We start from the raw sequence: 18,366 nt of genomic DNA, 5'->3' as shown, positions 1-18,366 counted from the left end.
CATCATCTCCCTCCCAGTTTCTAAACTATGTAAACCTTAGGGAGATTGTATCATTGTTATAAACTGGCAAGATAGTGCTAGAAGAAGAAGTAAAGTAGAAAACATCCATTACCACTTTCTCTTGGATGCTCTTGAATTCTTAGAACATAAACATATCTCAGAACTCAAGCTGATGATTATTACACTCAAAATTTAATTATTAAAATTAATTTAAAATAGTCATTTGTGAGAATGCAGTATATTCTATATCTTAAAGTTATCATTTCTTGAAGCTATTTTGTAGTTTTCATGTTCAAAAGTAGCCCATATACATGTTGTACTTTATTATTGAAAAATTACCATATGATTTATTTTTCAGGCAAATAGAAACTGTGTAGCAATTGCTTCAAGCCATGATGTTCAAGAACTGGATGTTTCTGGAATTCTGGCTACACAGATCTATACTTGGGTGGATGATGATATAGAAATGGAAACCAAAGGGTACCCTTATACTTTGTTTTTATTCAGTAACATTGCAATTTGAATGATGATTCCACAGAACTATAACTTTCCAAAAGATTTTTTTAAAGGAATATTCCTAGATTTTAAGTGGAAGCTGCTAAAGAATAAAGACCATGTGTTAGGAGCTTAAAAGAAGGTAATTGAGGGTTAAAAGAGAATACGTGAAGGGATTTGAAATTATTTACATATGAAGTTATTGCCTATGAGTAAGGAGTTAAAAGTTGAAGACAGTTTATTTTAAAGGGAAACAAAGTTGTCTATTAGAGCTTTCAGGTATAATAGAATAAAAAAATGGGTTGCTTTCATCCTGGTTGACATTTCTTTGTAGGTCAGAAGATTTCTTGGTTATACGTGCTCATGATGATTTAACAACTGTGCAAGGTACAACCCCATATACACATAGCAATCCTGGCACTCCAATCAACATGCCATGGCTTGGTAGTACACAGACTGGCAGAGGAGCATCTGTGGTATGTAGAGTTAAAAATATTTGTATATAAATATCCTATTTTTTTCTCTAGTTTGATAGATACAAGATCATTTAACCAATATGATCTAAAAATTCTCAACTTTTTAGTAAGTCATATTTCCTGCAAATTGTAAATTTTGGTTATGAAGAATATGTTTCATATTAAATGATAAAATATATTTTAAATAAATAATTTAAAATACAAAGACTTTTAAAAAAGTATGTTTTTATTTATTTTAGAGCAGAAGGGAAAGGGAGAGAGAGAGAGAAAGAATCATCGATATGAAAGTGAAACATTGATTAGCTACTTTCTGTGTGACCCCTACTGGGGATCAAGCCACCACCTGGGCATATGTCCTGATCAGGAATCGAACTGATGACCTTTTGGTGCATGGAGTGACGCCCAGCCAACTGAGCCACACCGACCAGGGCCAAAGAGCTGTATTTTATTTTTTTATTATTATTTTAAAAAATATTTTCAATGATTTCAGAGAAGAAGCGTGAGGGAGAGAGAAATAGAAACATCAGTGATGAGAAAGAATCATTGATGGGCTGCCCCCTGCATGCCCCACAATGGGGATCGAGCCTGCAACCCAGGCATGTGCCCTGACCGGGAATCAAACCATGACCTCCTGGTTCATCGGTAGATGCTCAACCACTGAGCCATGCCAGCCAGGCAAAGAGCTGTATTTGAAGTAATAATTATTTGGAACTTATTGGTCCAAATCAGCAAGGTGTGGTCTATTCTATCACCACCTGTTTTTGTACACTGAGAATGGTGTTTACATTTTTCAAAATGGTTGAAAAAAATCAAAAGAAAAAGGGTATTTCATGACACATAAAATTATATGAAATTCAAATTTCAGTATCTATAAATAAAGTTTTATTGGAATATCATAGTCATTTGTTCATATTTTGCCTGTGAATGCTTTCATGCTGTAATGGCAGAATTGAGTATCCGAGACAGAAACCATATGCCCATAAAACCCAAAACATTTATTATCTGGTCCTTTAGAAAAAAGTTTGCTAGACCCTAGTTTAGACAACATCTTTTAATAGATAACAGACTAACAGCTCTGCCCATTTTAAGTATGACATTTTTTTTAATGCTGAAACAAATATACTTTTTTTGAACAAATGATAACAATATAATTATTTTAAATTTAAGCAAAGTATAAAATGTAGATGAACTGAAACAATTTTTCTGTAGTAATGGAATATCTGCTTGAGCACCCTGATTACCAAAGATGTGGTCCGTGTTTAAACCTCCATGAGATTCCTTTATTGATAGTTAGGGCAGTGGTCAGCAAACTCATTAGTCAACAGAGCCAAATATCAACAAACAGTACAACGATTGAAATTTCTTTTGAGAGCCAAATTTTTTAAACTTCTTCTAACGCCACTTCTGCAAAATAGACTCGCCCAGGGTGTGGTATTTTGTGGAAGAGCCACACTCAAGGGGCCAAAGAGCCACATGTGGCTTGCGAGCCGCAGTTTGCTGACCACTGAATTTTAGGGTATAGAAATTGATACATAGACTTGAAGAAACCCAGCCCCTTAGTTCTCTCAGTGGCTTTCTAGGTGGCAGAGTTTTTCAGTTTCCTATGTACTGTAAAGTTCTTTGGTCAAAAATTATTTTCACTAATTGGTAAAGGGTAATTATTTAAATAAAGGCTTAACCATCTTTAATAATACCTGAAAATATTTTATGTTTAATGCAGTTTCTTTATTGCTCATATCATCTTATTCTTTGAGATGTCTGTTGTAGCTGTTACAATTACTCCTACATATCATTCTTCAGATGAAGCTTGATATCCACAAAAGTCAAATGATTTAATTCAGGTCACTGTGTCAAATTTTGTTTGTTTTGTTAACCCTCACTTGAGGATATTTTAGAGAGTCGGGGGAAGAGAAGGAGAGAAAGAGAAGAACATCTATGTGAGAGAGATACATCAATTGGTTGCCTCCTGTACGAGCCCCGGCTTTCACTGGGGATTGAACAAACCTGTATGCCTTTGGTGCATGGGCCGATGCTCTAATCACTGACCTATACCTGCCAGGTCTCACTATCTCAAATCTGTGGTAGAGCTTGTATTAGAGCCCTCCGTTCCCCTTAGCTTATTGATTTCAGGTGGGAGCATTTTAAAATTAAGTTGAACGGTTCCCTTTTCTCAGCATCCTCATCCTCACCAGCTCTTGTCATTTGTTGATTTTTTGATGATTGCCATTCTGACAGGTGTGAGATGGTAGCTCATTGTCATTTTAATTTGCATCTCTCGGATGATTCATGACCTTGAGTATGTTTTCATATGTCTCTTGGCCTTCCTTATGGCCTCTTTTTATTTAGGTCCATTGCCCATTTTTTGATAGGGTTGTGTATCTTCCTTTTGTTAAGTAAGTTGTATGAGTTCCCTGTAAATGCTGGAGATTAAACCCTTATCAGAGATAACATTGGCAAATATGCTCTCCCATGCAGTGGGCTTTCTTGTTGTTTTGCTGATGGTCTCTTTGCTGTGCAGAAGCTTTTAATTTTGATGTAGTCCCATTTGTTTATTTTCTCTTTAGTTTCCATTGCCCTCGGAGCTATATCGGTGAAGATACTGCTTCGGCATATATCTGAGATTTTGCTGCCTGTGGATTCCTCTAAGATTTTTATGGTTTCCCATCTTACATTTAAGTCCTTTATCCATTTTGAGTTTATTTTTGTGTATGGTGTAAGTTGGTGGTCTAGTTTCATTTTTTTGCATGTATCTGTCCAATTTTCCCAACACCATTTATTGAAGAGACTGTCTTGACTCCATTGTATGCTCTTGCCTCCTTTGTCAAATATTAATTGAGCATAGTGATTTGGGTCGATTTCTGGGTTCTCTATTCTCTTCCATTGGTCTATATGTCTGTTCTTGTGCCAGTACCAGGCTGTTTTGAGAACAGTGGCTTTGTAATACAGCTTGATATCTGGTATTGAGATCCCTCCTACTTTGTTCTTCTTTCTCAGGATTGCTGCAGCTATTCTGGGTCTTTTTTTATTCCAGATGAATTTTTGGAGAGTTTGTTCTAGGTCTGTTAAATATGCCGTTGATATTTTAATGGGGAGTGCATTAAATCTATAGATTGCTTTGGGTAGTATGGACATTTTAATGATGTTGATTCTACCAATCCATGAACACAGTATGTTCTTCCATTTGTTTATGTCTTCCTCTACTTCTTTTTTCAGTGTTGTGTAGTTTTCTGAATACAGGTCTTTTACCTCCTTAGTTAAGTTTATTCCTAGGTATCTTAATTATTTTGGTGTGGTGGTAAATGGGATTTTTTTTTTTAAATCTCTTTTCCTGTAAGTTCACTACTGGTATATAAAAATGCCATAGATTTCTTGGCGTTAATTTTGTATCCTGCTATATTGCTGAATTCATTTATGAAATCTAATAATTTTTTTATGAAGTCTTTTTGGTTTTCTATGTACAGTATCATATCATCTGTGAATACTAACAGTTTTATTTCTTCTTTTCCAATTTGGATGCCTTTTATTTCTTCTTGTCTGGTCGCTGTGGCTAGCACTTCCAGAACTATGTTGAGCAGGAGTGGTGAAAGTGGGCATCCCTGTCTTGTTCCTGTTCTTAGGGGAAATGGTTTTAGTTTTTGCCCATTGAGTATGATTTTGGCTGTAGGTTTGTCATATAAAGCTTTTATTATATGAACCCTCGTGCACTGCTGGTGGGAATGCAGACTGGCGCAGCCACTGTGGAGAACAGTATGGAGTTTCATAAAAAAAACTAAAAATGGAACTCCCATTTGACCCAGTGATCCCACTTCTAGGAATATATCCCAAGAAAGTAGACACACCAATCAGAAAGCATATATGCACCCCTATGTTCATAGCAGCACAATTTATAATAGCTAAGATTTGGAAACAGTCTAAGCGCCCATCAGCAGATGAGTGGATTAAAAAACCGTGATACATCTACACTATGGAATACTATGCTGCTGTAAAAAGGAAGGAACTCCTACCATTTGCAACAGCATGGATGGAGCTGGAGAGCATTATGCTAAGCGAAGTCAGTCAGTCAGAGAAAGATAAATATCACATAATCTCACTCATTTGTGGATTATAATGAACAACATAAACTGATGAACAAAAACAGATCCAGTGACAGAGAAGCATTGATCAGATGCTCAAACCTCAGAGGGAAGGTAGGGGAGGGTGGGGGTAAGGGGAAGAGATCAACCAAAGGACTTGAATGTATGTATATAAGCCTAAGCAATGGACACAGACACCAGGGGGGGGTGAGGGCATGAATGGGAGGCATGCGAGGGCAATGGGAGGATAAGGACACATAGGTAATACCTTAATCAATAAAAAAAATTAAGTTGAAGATTTTGAAAAGCATTATAGTAATTATTCAAATGAATGGCTTGGTCATTAATAGTTATTTTTTCCCAATTGATGGATATATTAAAATTCATTTATTAAATCTGATATTATCATCTTTTATAAGAGACCATAAAGATAATATACAAAATATATGAAAAGAAGTAATAGGCACTTTTTTCCAACTCCAGTTTCAGAGAATATGCAATACAGTTCTTCCTGTAACAGCTTTCTGTGCTGATCCCTTTGCTTCCACATTGCTCCCTCTATTCTGTACACATCAACCAGAGTTGCTGTTTTTCTAAAGCATCTTTCAGGTTGTCACTTCCCTGCTTAATACTTTCAAATTTTCCAGTAAAACTTGAAAAAAACACAAAAAAAAAACCCCACAAAAAACATGTCCTTATTAACATGACCTCTAAGGCCCTATGTGATTTAACCCCTGCTTGCCTCTGGCAGCCTCATCACCCTTCATTACACACCTGATAATCTTTGCTCCAGCTATAGTGGCCTTCTTTCTGTCACTGGAACACATTAAGCTAATTACCATTTCAGAGCCTGTGCCTTGCATTCTGCTTGAAATGCTTTTTCAGATCTTAACCCAAATTCCCATAGATTTCCGTTGCTTACCTCTTGAAGGCATCTGCCCCTCCCTACTTTACCCCCAGTCGCTCTATGTCATATTACTTCATTTTATCATCCTTGTAGCTTTTATCAGTTTTTAACTTATCTGTTATTTGGATGTCTTTTTTATACCCTCTAAGCTCTTTGAGAGGTTACTTTATGCCTGCCTTATACACAGATGATCTCTAACTAAAATGGCATTTAATATATAGTAGGTGCTCAGAAAATATTTTATACTCCAAAACATTATAATACATAATTTACCATTGTAATTCCTTATAGGACTTAATTTTCTTCCTGTCTAAAGAAGGATATATTTTTAGTTGGGGTCATTGTGATTTGTAAACATAAATACAGATTGTTCCACTCCATCCTCAAGAAAAAGACACCTATATAATGTTATTTTTTTATATGGATCTTCTAAAATAATTAATGACTTTTTTCCCTTATAATGTTTTACATATGCTTTCAGAAACTTAAATCTGTGTTTGTATATTTTTATATTTATCATTTTCCTTTGATATTTTAGTCAGAAAACATCATTTAGTTAGAAAAAAAGGTAAATGAAGAACAGAAATCTTTAGGCATTTCTTTAATTAAGGGGAACATGAGATTTAAACATGAAGTTTACTAAACAAAAGTTTAACGTTTATTGGGTTTTCATTTTTTGTGGGGAATTGATAAAATATTTTCTTAAGCCCATTATTTTATTGAATTATGAATACTAATGAAAAAGAACATTTTTTAAAAAAATATATTTTATTGATTTTTTACAGAGAGGAAGGGAGAGGGATAGAGAGTTAGAAACATCGATCAGCTGCCTCCTGCACACCCCCTACTGGGGATGTGCCTGCAACCAAGGTACATGCCCTTGACCGGAATCGAACCTGGGACCTTTCAGTCCGCAGGCTGACGCTGTATCCACTGAGCCAAACCGGTTTCGGCAGAACATTTGTTTTAATCAACTTCTGCTTTATTGAATTATCATCTGTATCTATATATACCTGTTAGTGTTTCTATCCCTCACCAGTTCTTCTGGATAATCTCTTCCCTCCCTATCAGATCCCCATATCCCTTACTACTTTAGGCTAATTGAACAATTTAAAATTCAGAACAACAAAAAGGCTACATGATAGTAATGTACAAATTAGGGTAATATGTAACTGTAGTTATGGTGCTGTGTAAATAGGAAATGTTCTATAAATTTAAATTATCTCTAATTTTACATATATATTTTACTTTTATTTGACAGGCTTTGTAAATCATTCAAAACATGATTTACAAATGGGTTAGTAAACAGTTCCAAATTATCAATTAAAAATTTATATGATTTTCTGTTTACCTTTTTTTTTTCACATGCTTCTGCCTGTCTTTTTAACCTTATAACTATTCAGGATTATTCCAATAAATTTAATGGGATCAGAAAATAATTGACAAGAAAGGAGGTAAGACTAAATACTCAAGGTGACTTTGTTCCTAGAACCTAGTCAATGATGCAGAAAATGTATGTACACTGAAATGTAAGAGGGCTGAGCTATTAAACTCAATTTGTTACCATATTTAGTGTTTTTACCGCTAATCATGGCAATTATGGAATCACATATAAAAAATAAATAAATAAATAAATAAATAAGTAAATAAATTTTATTTGAATGTCTGTCACAAGTAAAATTTTTAATGCTATTATAACTAAAAGAGAAATTTTTCTTTATTAACAGATGATTAAGAAAACCATTAATAATGTCAGAAGAATGACTTCTCACCCTACACTTCCTTACTGTAAGTTGATGATAATTAGCGATTATTCTAAGGAATTAAAGTTTAAATCAAAAGACAGTCAACATTTATTTTACTTTTTTTGTAGAGAATGTTTGCTAGCAAATAAGATCTTCATTTCAAAATTGGATAAAAACAGAAAAAAAAATTTTAATTAATAGGGAAGCCTAACAATATAGTAAATTTTTAGCATTTTGACTATATATTTTTAAGTTAGCACATTTTATTTTTAATATTTTTGGACTCTTTATACAATGTTAAGTTGTAGTTGATAATTATTATTTAAACAATAGGATTATTTCCAATAAAAGGATCCAAGAGAACCATATATTTAAAATGAAGACAGTACTTTCTGTTACTTATGCTAGAGTAATATAATAATACTAGAGGCCTAGTGCATGAAATTTGTGCATGGAGGGTGGGAGTCCCTCAGCCCGGCCTGCACCCTCTCCAATCCAGGACCCTTCGGGGGATGTCCGACTGCCAGTTTAGGCCCGATCCCATAGATATACCTCTTGCAATCCAGGACCACTGGCTCCTAACCACTCACCTGCCTGCCTGCCTAATGCCCCCAACTGCCCTCCCCTGCCAGCCTGGTCGCCCCCAACTGCCCTCCCCTGCTGGCCTGATCTTGCCCCCACCTGTCCTCCCCTGCCAGCCTGATCTTGCCTCTAACTGCTCTCCCCTGCTGGCCTGATTGCCCCTAACTGCCTCTGCCTTGGTTCCCACCACTATGGTTTTGTCCGGAAGGAAGCCGGATGTCTGGAAGATAGCCAGTTGACCCAGTCTAATTAGCATATTATCCTTTTATTAGTATAGATAAAAAATTAGTGTTTTTACTACCTTGAATTTATTCAACACTAGAAGTATATTTTCTATCCACAAGTCTAATGTGAAGTGAAAACTAATAACCAGTAATGAAGCATAGAGAGCAACTAGTCAAATGTGTTTTATAAACAAAGCCTAAATAATATTACTCCCACAGCAAGAAACAGTTGGGATTGCTTAAAAAATCTGTCTTGATTCTATACAGTAAGGTTTGGAAGTGTCCTGAAATATTGAAAGGACTTCATTTCTTCTCATCTCCATAGTCATCTCTGTCCCAACAGATGACTAGTTTATAGGGAATGTTCTTTACTTCAATCCCATAAATTTAAATAGAGATCCCTAGTTTCAAAGGCAGTTAATGGGCTTATTTTCAAAGTCATTAGGTAACATTAGATCACTTCTGTCTTGGAATAAGAACTAACTTTCTTCAGAGAAGTACCATAACTGGGAGATAAAAGACTTGAAAATTTTAAAGCTCATTAAATTAATCACTGGATTTTTTTTCAGTATATCTTTTCATGTCATGAATGAAGTGCACAGGTAGTAATTTAGTTCAGCAATAAACACTTTTTATGTAGTGAAAATGTTATGAGACAGGATTTTTGAAAATTTTACTCCAAAATATTGGAGTAAACATATTTCAGATACCTCCTAATAGCTTCTTACCTTGGAGTAGATCTTGAAAAAATTTTAGTCACTAGAAACCAATATTTTTTTACTTCTACCCTAGAGAAATTTTTTAGAAGTTAGGCTAACAGATTGGAATAAAATAGAAATGAAAGTCTTAAGAGGACTTCCTTTTTAAAATTATGAACTTATTGAGGTTTTTACCATTGTAGTTAACCCATTTCTTACCTGTTTGATATAATACTATTCAATTGCTAATGAGGGATATTTACTCAGACAACTTGGTTATAGGAACCTTTATCGTGCCCTTTAAAAATCTTAGGCTACAAAGGCTTTAAAGAGACTATTTCATTTTATATGTCAGATAGTAATAATGAAGGATTTTTCTCAAGTAAATAAAACCAGAAATAATAATAGAAAATTTTGTAGTTTTTAAACGCAAGTAGCCCAATTTATTTTGTGAATAAGCTTAAGCAAGACTGTTGGAGTAGAGGGAAAATAACTTTTATCTCAGTCTCAAGAATTCTCCCCACCCTTCCACCCCAGCCCAGTGTTAAAACATTTCAAAAACAATTTAAGTCCATTTACTTTAAATACTTGGTAAGGAATAAGGAATCCTGACTAATAAATGACTAGCAATGTGGTAGGTCTTTATTTACATTAATAAAATTTCTCATGACTTTTATACCTCATTAACACTGATAATTATACTTAATATAAATTGACACCTATATGTATCATTATTCTCCTTTTATGGGAAGGAAATAGGCTCAGGGAGGTTAAAATAAATTTCTTAGTCTCACAAAATTAGTAAATGGTGAAGTGAAGAATTAGAAATTATTTAACTTATTCATATTTCTCAATGAAACAACATTTTGAGATATCAAGTAATTGGAATAACTACTAGAAATGTTTTTTATCATGACATTCAAGGCCTTCTGCAATCTTTTTTTTCCCTCCAGAGGAAAGTGTATAAACTTCTTAAAAATATATGTATTTTTATTGATTTCAGAGAAGAAGGGAGTGGGAGCGAGAGATAGAAACATCGATGATGAGAGAAAATCATTGATCGACTGCCTCCTACATGCCCCCTACTGCGGGTCAAGCCCACAACCTGGGCATGTGCCCTTGACCGGAATCGAACCTGGAGCCATTCAGTCCATAAGCCAATGCTCTATCCACTGAGGCAAACCGGCTAGGGCAAAAATGTATAAACTTAAACATTAATAGTGTTACTGTTAAGAATTGGCTCTTTAGTAATCCCAAGAATTTAAGTGGTTATAAAAGCTATTTATTAAAGGTATTAAAACATCATTGAGATCATTTCAAAAGGAAATAAAATTTATAGAGTTCTGCTTTAATTTTGTTTTGTATGAGCATATATTCTCAGTCAAAAAGTACATCTTATTACTATCTGTTTTTAAGATGAAGTATTCAAGTGAAATTTCATACAAAGGTAAATTCATATAAATTGGCTGTGCTTCATTTCTTAGGTGTTTCTTCCATAAATATTTTCACATTGGATTAAAAAATAAATTTTTCCAAAGATTCCTGAAATAAATTTGCAATTTGTGCTCTTTTATAATGCAGATCTGACAGGAGCTCAGGATGGAAGTGTCAGAATGTTTGAATGGGGCCATTCTCAACAGATAACCTGCTTTCGATCTGGCGGCAATTCAAGAGTTACAAGAATGAGATTTAACTACCAGGGAAATAAGGTAGTATATAAAAATACAAATTGGAAAATGGTTTGATTATGTTGGAGGTTTATAAATATTACTAGTTTGGGTTTCTGAAGAGTATAGCTCAGTGAGCTAATAGTAAAGCATTAACCTATATGAATTTTTTTAAAAAAATCTCTCTAAGAATGCTTATATTTGTTTGGTTCTTCTTGGAAAGACATTGTATATATGCCTATTAAAATTCACTTAAATGATGCTCAAGGACCAAATGATGCTAGGACCACCTTCTGTTACACATTGTTGATTAAACATTTGATTATGTATTTTTGTTTATCTTTTGGAACCTACTCAAAGTATGGTCAAGTACCAGGTAGTAAGTAACATCTGGGAACATCTTAGAGTGCGAATTACTGACTCTACTTCAGACCTACTGAATCACCATCTGCATTTTAACCACATACTCTGATGATATGTACACACATTGAAGTTTTGAGAAGCACTGCTCTAGAACAGGATATTGAAAAACTATAGTCCAGCCACCTGTTTTGTAAATAAAGTTTTATTGGAACACAGATACTCCATTCATTATTTGTTTTCTATGATTACTTTTCCACTCTAACAGCAGAGTTCAAGAGAACAAAGACTTTATAGCTGGCAAGCCTAAAATAATTGCTGTAGGGTCTTTAAGGAAATGTTTGTTGCCCAGCCAGTGTTGCCCAGTGGTTGAGAATCAACCCATGAACAAGGTCATGGTTCGATTTCCAGTCAAGGTACATACCCGGGTTGTGGGCTCAATCCCCAGTAGAGGGTGTGCAGGAGGCAACCGATCGATGTCTCTCATTGATGTTTTTATCTCTCTATCCCTCTTTCTTTCTCTCTCTCTAAAGATCATGAACCAGGAGGAAGGAAGGGCCTACCAAGTACTAGAAGTATTGAGAAACAACACGTGCCTAGACCAGTGGTCGGCAAACTCATTAGTCAACAGAGCCAAATATCAACAGTACAACGATTGAAATTTCTTTTGAGAGCCAAATTTTTTAAACTTAAACTTCTTCTAACGCCACTTCTTCAAAATAGACTCGCCCAGGCTGTGGTATTTTGTGGAAGAGCCACACTCAAGGGACCAAAGAGCCGCATGTGGCTCGCGAGTCGCAGTTTGCCGACCACTGGCCTAGACACATCCTGATTATTTAATTTTTGTTTTATTTTTAATTCAAGGATAAAGAGAGCTTCTAGGAAGGAAAAGAGGTAACAATGGTTACTTAGAGCCTCTCCAACACCCCCTCCAAAATTAATGGCATTGGCCCCCTTAAAAATAGAGGTTACAAATAGACAGTAGAACAATACTCACAGAATTCTGATGGACAAGTAATGAGAACTATGAGTTTAATGTCTATCCAAACTATTAATTCATATTGGACAGCAAAATAAACACATTTTTAAGTCTGCAGAGACTTGTTACTTTCTATATACCCTTTCTGAAAAACGAACCTAAATCTACTCCAAAAAACTTAAGAGAAATAACAAAAGGATAGCCCCTAGAAAAATACCTATAACAAATGTAGTAAGAGTTGGTTTATATCTAATATTAGCCCTATCAAATTTTTAGAAGACAACTTAATAGAGAGGTAGACAAAGGATATATACAATCAATTTATTAAATTATGCATGGCCAATAACCTTATTAATAATTGAAGTAATGCAGTGTTGACTAATATGTAAGAAAAGTGGGAGTGTAAATTGGTATTACCTCTTAGGATTTAATTTTGTCTTTACTTAGGAATTTTAGATAATGTCCTTTGTCAAAGCTTTCCTGTTTCTAAATATCTATCCTACATAAATACTCAAAGTTATATGTACAAGAATGTTCAAAGTAACACTTTTTATGTGGGCAAAATTGGAAACTGTCCATAGGGAAAAGTTTCAAAAAGTTTTAACTATATAGTGTAATGCTACACAGCACAAGAATAAGGTTGATTTATATATACCAATGTGGAAAGATGGTTATAAGTTAAAAACATAATTGTGGAAGTGTGTATTTATTATGATCCTAACTTAAAAAAAATTATGTATGTGTGAATATTTATAGAACAAATCTCGAAGGGAACCCATAAAATTGTTGTTAATTGTTAGGCCTGGAAATGAGAGAGGGCAATAATCCAAAGTAGACATTTGTTTTATTTTATATACTTTTTATAAATATACATTATTTTTATAATCTAAAGGAAAAATTGCCAGCAGCCTTACTCATCCTTCAAGATCTGTATCATATAATCCCTTTTTGGATTATTTGACATCTTCCCAATCAAATTGCCCTGAGTTCCCATAGTGGAATTCTTTTACCGTGATAATCTTTTTTTCATTGTATTTTCTACTGTTATTTACATGTTTTCCTTATTGTATATTTCTGGAAGTTATCATTTTGTCTTTTTCAAAATGAACAGTTTTCTACCTTATACATGCTAAAACTTTATTACATAGCTTAATGTATAAATCCAGCATCCTATTTTTGGAGTACTTATAAAGAATATATAGACTATGCTGTTGGTTAGCATAATAAAATGGGTGTCTGATGTTTATTTTTTTAATGTCTAATCTTGAAATTTTTAAAACAGTACCTAAATGTTTTTCTGGATGCATAGGTGAAGTAAAAAGTTAAACAATTTTTAATCAAATGTTTAAGAGTCAAAATATGGGATTCAAAGTAAGGGTAAGGGTAAATGTGTGCTTCTGTATTTGTATTAAACACTTAAATATTTTTTCTCTAAGTTTGGAATTGTTGATGCTGATGGATATTTAAGTTTGTATCAAACAAACTGGAAATGTTGTCCAGTCACTGGAAGCATGCCTAAGCCATACCTGGTAAGCCAAAAATTCCTAACTTCAAAATTTTATGAATTTTTCTTTTAAAGACACCAAGAATATATATTTGAGGCAAGTAATATTAAAGCCAAAAAAATAAAATCTGTCTAGTCCTATGTATTCAACAGTTTACTATAAGCTCCTGTCCTTGTATTATATGAAAATTATAAGGCATAAAAAGCTCTGGTAACTTGTAAAATTAACCTGTTTATAACCAACATGGCACCTCCAGAGACCAGTGCAAACTGTGAGGTACTCAAACCCTTTTCTAGCCTCACTAAGCTACAGTGGGTATTACACATAAAAAAAATGATCAAAAGCCCAGTGCAACTGGTTGCCTTTCTGCATTATTCCTCATGAACAAAGTAGAAAGTGTATTATATAGCTGGTACTATTATTTTCTTTCTCATCTCTTTAAAAAAATTGATACATTTCAATTCAGGATCACACAGGCTTAATGAATTTTCTACATCTTCACAAGCACTGAATTTATATATAACATAGTCTTTAGTGAAGCCCGTTATAGGACTAAGCAATATCTATCAAGAAAATATTAAGAATATGGGTTAAGATTCTGATAATTCACCTAAGGTTAAATGCTCCAATATAGTACTAATCTAAATAAAAGCAAACAAAGGAGAGTTGATGAGATACCTTTATTTTTCCTCATATTTTTATTAAGCCAACAGATTCAAATATACAAGTTTATGTTCCCTAAGGAACTGTTTTTGTATGATTTCTTAATTTCTAAAGAGATAAATTGGATTAAAATGTTCATTACTGACTTTGGGGGAATAAAATAGATTTGTTCATTTTAAGGACATATCCTCTAGCCCCAGCTCCAGTAGTGATCAGGGGGAATGGGGAAGTGACTCAGAGAAAAAAAATCTTCATTTGATGATTTTGACATACTTAAAAAATCATTCTTTAGCCTTGCCTGTGTAGCTGAGTGATTGAGTGTCAACCTATGAACCAGGAGGTCACAGTTTGATTCCTAGTCAGGGCACATGCCCAGGTTGTGGGCTTTATTCCCAGTGTGTGGCATGCAGGAGGCAGCTGATCAATGATTCTCTCTCATCATCGATGATTCTATTTCTCTCTCTTTCCCTTCCTCTCTGAAATCAATAAAAATATTTTTTAAAGTCATTTTTTTTATTGAAGAGAAACATCTGAACAAACATAACTTGGAAGTCTTTATAATTAACTAAAACGCATAATATTTTAAGTTATTATTTGAAGGAATATTGAAAGACACTGTAAATTTTTAAATTTTGTTAATATTAGTAATATGTTTTTATTCATATATATGAAAAATTATTTAAAGCTTTAAATATTTCTGAAAATAAATAATTTTGCCTGAGACTCTAGTATCCTAGTTTCTGTTATCTAAGACAAAAATTTTTACAAATATTCCAAGGGAAATATTTAGAGTTTAAACTCCTTTTGTTTCCCTTTGAACTTTTGGTTGAACAAAAGCAAAGGGCCTCATAAAGGGTCATGAGATATGCAGCTTATTTAAATGGTTCAGGAATAGGTGTGTGTATGTGTGCATGGGTGTAAGTATATGAAAGAAGGAAAGGCAAAGCAAATGTGGCAAATGTTAAAAATTGGTGAATCTGGGTAAAGTGTGTATGAGGATTCTGTGTTTTACCCCTAAAACTTTTCTAAAGTTCCGGAGTCAGGGCGGGAGGGGAGGGAATACAGAGCTTAAGTAAGCCACAAATTACATGATCAGTTTTTGGTTAATGCATCTACCAGGTTATGAGACTGTTAAAAACATTAACATTTGCTATTTATAACTATTACAGACTTGGCAGTGTCATAACAAAACAGCCAATGATTTTGTCTTCATTAGTTCCTCCTCTCTGATAGCTACAGCTGGTCTTTCAACTGACAATAGGTAAGAGATTATAACTGAAATTGAAGTGCGTATGAAATAGCTGAGCTTTATTTCTAATTGCTTTATGTCTTTACATCTCAAGAATGTTTTTATAATCATGCCTTTAAATATATTTATTATAAAAATTCTTATTTTGGGCATTTTAGTATTCTAGTTGTAAATTTAAGGGTATTCTGTTGCCATTAAAAACAAATCCAGGTAGCATAGGGTAAAGGGAGTCGAATACATGGTGATGAAAGGAGACTTTATTTTGGGTGGTGAACACACAAATCATAGAATTGTACACTTGAAACCTATATAATTTTAATAAGCAATGTTGCTTCAATATAATAAAATTCAAAATTTTTTTGAAAAAAATCCATTCCTTTTGTATTGTTAATATTCTAATGTTAAGATTTGAGTGTAACAAATAAGGTTTGGTTGTTGGTGGAATTAATTTTTTTTCCATATGATTCCCTGTATTAAGAAAGCTTGAGGCAAAAAAAACACAAAAACACATTTAGTTATTGGCCATGCTATTTAGTTAATGCTCACTGTGGCTCTATTAGATAGATCAGCAATTTTCAACCTTTTTCATCTCATGGCATACATTAACTAAGTATTAAAATTCGGCAGCACACCTAAAATATATTAATTTTTGCCCAGCTGACAAAAAATAGGTTTAACTTTGATTGACATAAAAATTATTATTATCTCCATATTTGCGCCAAAGTGACTTTTTAAAAAAATCAGGTGTCTACACTTGTAAGGCTTTCTGATACCAAGAATTAATCAATCAGATGCAACCTTTTTATGCAACATGACCAATGAGATTCAGCTCCATTATATGACTTATGTTTATGGTTCAAGACAGGGCATTCACACCTAATGGCTATTGTTGTATTGGCTGTTGTCATTTTTTTTTTTTTTTTTTTTTTTACAATCTAAGGCATTAGAGGTCAGTATCCCTGAATAAATAGTTGGGTATTTCATGTTTTAAAAATTCTTGCAACTGACCAGTTGAAATCACTGACTGTTTCACAAAAAGAAACTTAAGACTTGTTAATTGTACATTAGCTAGTAAGTGATAGCCTGTCTCCATCCCCTCAAAAATCTTTAAATATGTCTTACCCTGCCTCCATCTCCACACTCCCACTTTTGACTTCCTTCATACAGCTGAGTTATGAGATCAAGGCCAACTGAGGCTGCTGAGCTTTTATATTTAGGGGTATGGCCTCATTTTGCCCTAGAAAAGGGACTGTAGGAATATGGAGTTTTTAACCCATCTTCCATAAAAATTCTTACATATATTGGTGTCTCCTTTGCAACTTATGGAAAGGCGTAAAAGTTGCTCCCATTCATAGTAGAAATAAGTTTTCTTTGTACTTCAGAAAATTCAGTGTATCTTATTTGTGTATGGCAGTCTGTTAGAGAATCAGTGAATATAAAAGGTAACTTCCCTATTTAGGCTTCATATAGTAGTATTTGTAAATACATGTTAAAATGAAATTACTCAATTTTATGAGTTAGTAGTTTTTAAATTTTGTTTAAAATTAATCATACATAAATATATTGGTTACTTTTATTTGGTGTGTTTATAAATTTAAGAACTTTCTGAGAGAGCAAGATTTAAATGTTATGTTACTATATGAGACATACTTCTTATTCTGTTAACTTTGTGTCACTCAAGAGTAATTTTTTTTTTCCAGAAACATATGTTTGTGGGATACTCTTGTAGCATCTGCCAATAGTTTAGTTCATGGTAAGTTTTGAAAGCATTTTATAAATATTGAAAGTCAAGAAACTCATAAACTAAAAATTATTTTTAAATGAATACAGTTTTTTAAATAGCATATTTATTAGCCCATGAGGTTTATTTTGCCCTTGGTGACACAGTTTAAAAGCAGAAATAATGCAGTATGCATAATTAAACCTTCACTATACCTTGATGAGGGACAGTAGAACAGATAATATAAAAATCATTTGTCTTTACTTTGGATCTGATGATTATAAGTCATCATTGTGAACATCAATTACTGCATAACATTTTGTTACAACTCACCATTCCTATTTAACTAACATTGTACTGGGAGTCCTGACTAATGCAGTAAGACAAAAGCATATAAAAGGTGTACAGATTGGAAGAGTAGAAAAAAATGCTTTTATTCACAGGTGGAACAATTATCTCTGTAGAAAATCCCTAAGAATCTACAAAAATTACTTCCAGGAACTAATGTGTGAGTATAGCAGAATACAGAATACATGATCAATACTAAAGTCAGTTGCTTTCCTATATACCAACAATTTAAAATTTTAAAAATACTACAATCTATAATATAATACAAAATAATGAAATATTGAGGCATAAATCTAACAAAATATGTATAGCATCTATTGGAGAAAAATACATAAAAGATAAATCAAAGATCTAAATAAGTAGATATTCCATATCCACAGATTGGAATACTCGATATTAAGTTGTCAGTTTCAACGTCATAGATTCAATCGTATCTAATCAAAATCTCAGCAAGCCATTTTGCACATATCAACAAACTGGTTCTAAAGTTTGTAGAGCGAGGCAACAGATCTAGAATACTAAATACTGAAGAAAAACAAACTTGGAGGACTCACATTACCTGATTTTAGATCTTGCTATAAAGCTACAGTAATTAAGATATTGTGATATTGGCTTAAGAATAGACACTTATCATAGAACATGATACAGACATACCTCAGAGATGTTACAGGTTCA

At 33.5% G+C, this 18,366-nt stretch overlaps 1 protein-coding gene across 6 annotated transcripts in view; it reads left to right on the top strand.

Annotated features, from left to right (window-relative positions):
• Positions 1–18,366, top strand: part of DMXL1 (Dmx like 1) — a 148,710-nt gene that overhangs the window by 122,826 nt on the left and 7,518 nt on the right. For 5 of the 6 annotated variants that reach the window (XR_013961149.1, XM_080679390.1, XM_080679389.1 and 2 more), the window contains 7 exons: positions 359–480; positions 830–971; positions 7,679–7,739; positions 10,782–10,909; positions 13,643–13,735; positions 15,544–15,635; positions 17,324–17,376. Coding sequence is in view for 4 of the 6 variants with exons in the window: in XM_080679390.1 (XP_080535516.1) it covers positions 359–480; positions 830–971; positions 7,679–7,739; positions 10,782–10,909; positions 13,643–13,735; positions 15,544–15,635; positions 17,324–17,376 (691 nt within the window). In the remaining 2 variants the exon portion in view is untranslated. The remainder of the gene's footprint in view (positions 1–358; positions 481–829; positions 972–7,678; positions 7,740–10,781; positions 10,910–13,642; positions 13,736–15,543; positions 15,636–17,323; positions 17,377–18,366) is intronic. The other variant, XR_013961148.1, reaches the window with a different exon arrangement.

Source organism: Plecotus auritus (genome assembly GCF_963455305.1).
Source record: "Plecotus auritus genome assembly, chromosome: 7".
In the NCBI taxonomy this organism is placed as follows: domain Eukaryota; kingdom Metazoa; phylum Chordata; class Mammalia; order Chiroptera; family Vespertilionidae; genus Plecotus; species Plecotus auritus.
Note: the sequence above shows the minus strand (reverse complement) of the source record. Positions and strands in the feature narration are given on the sequence as shown.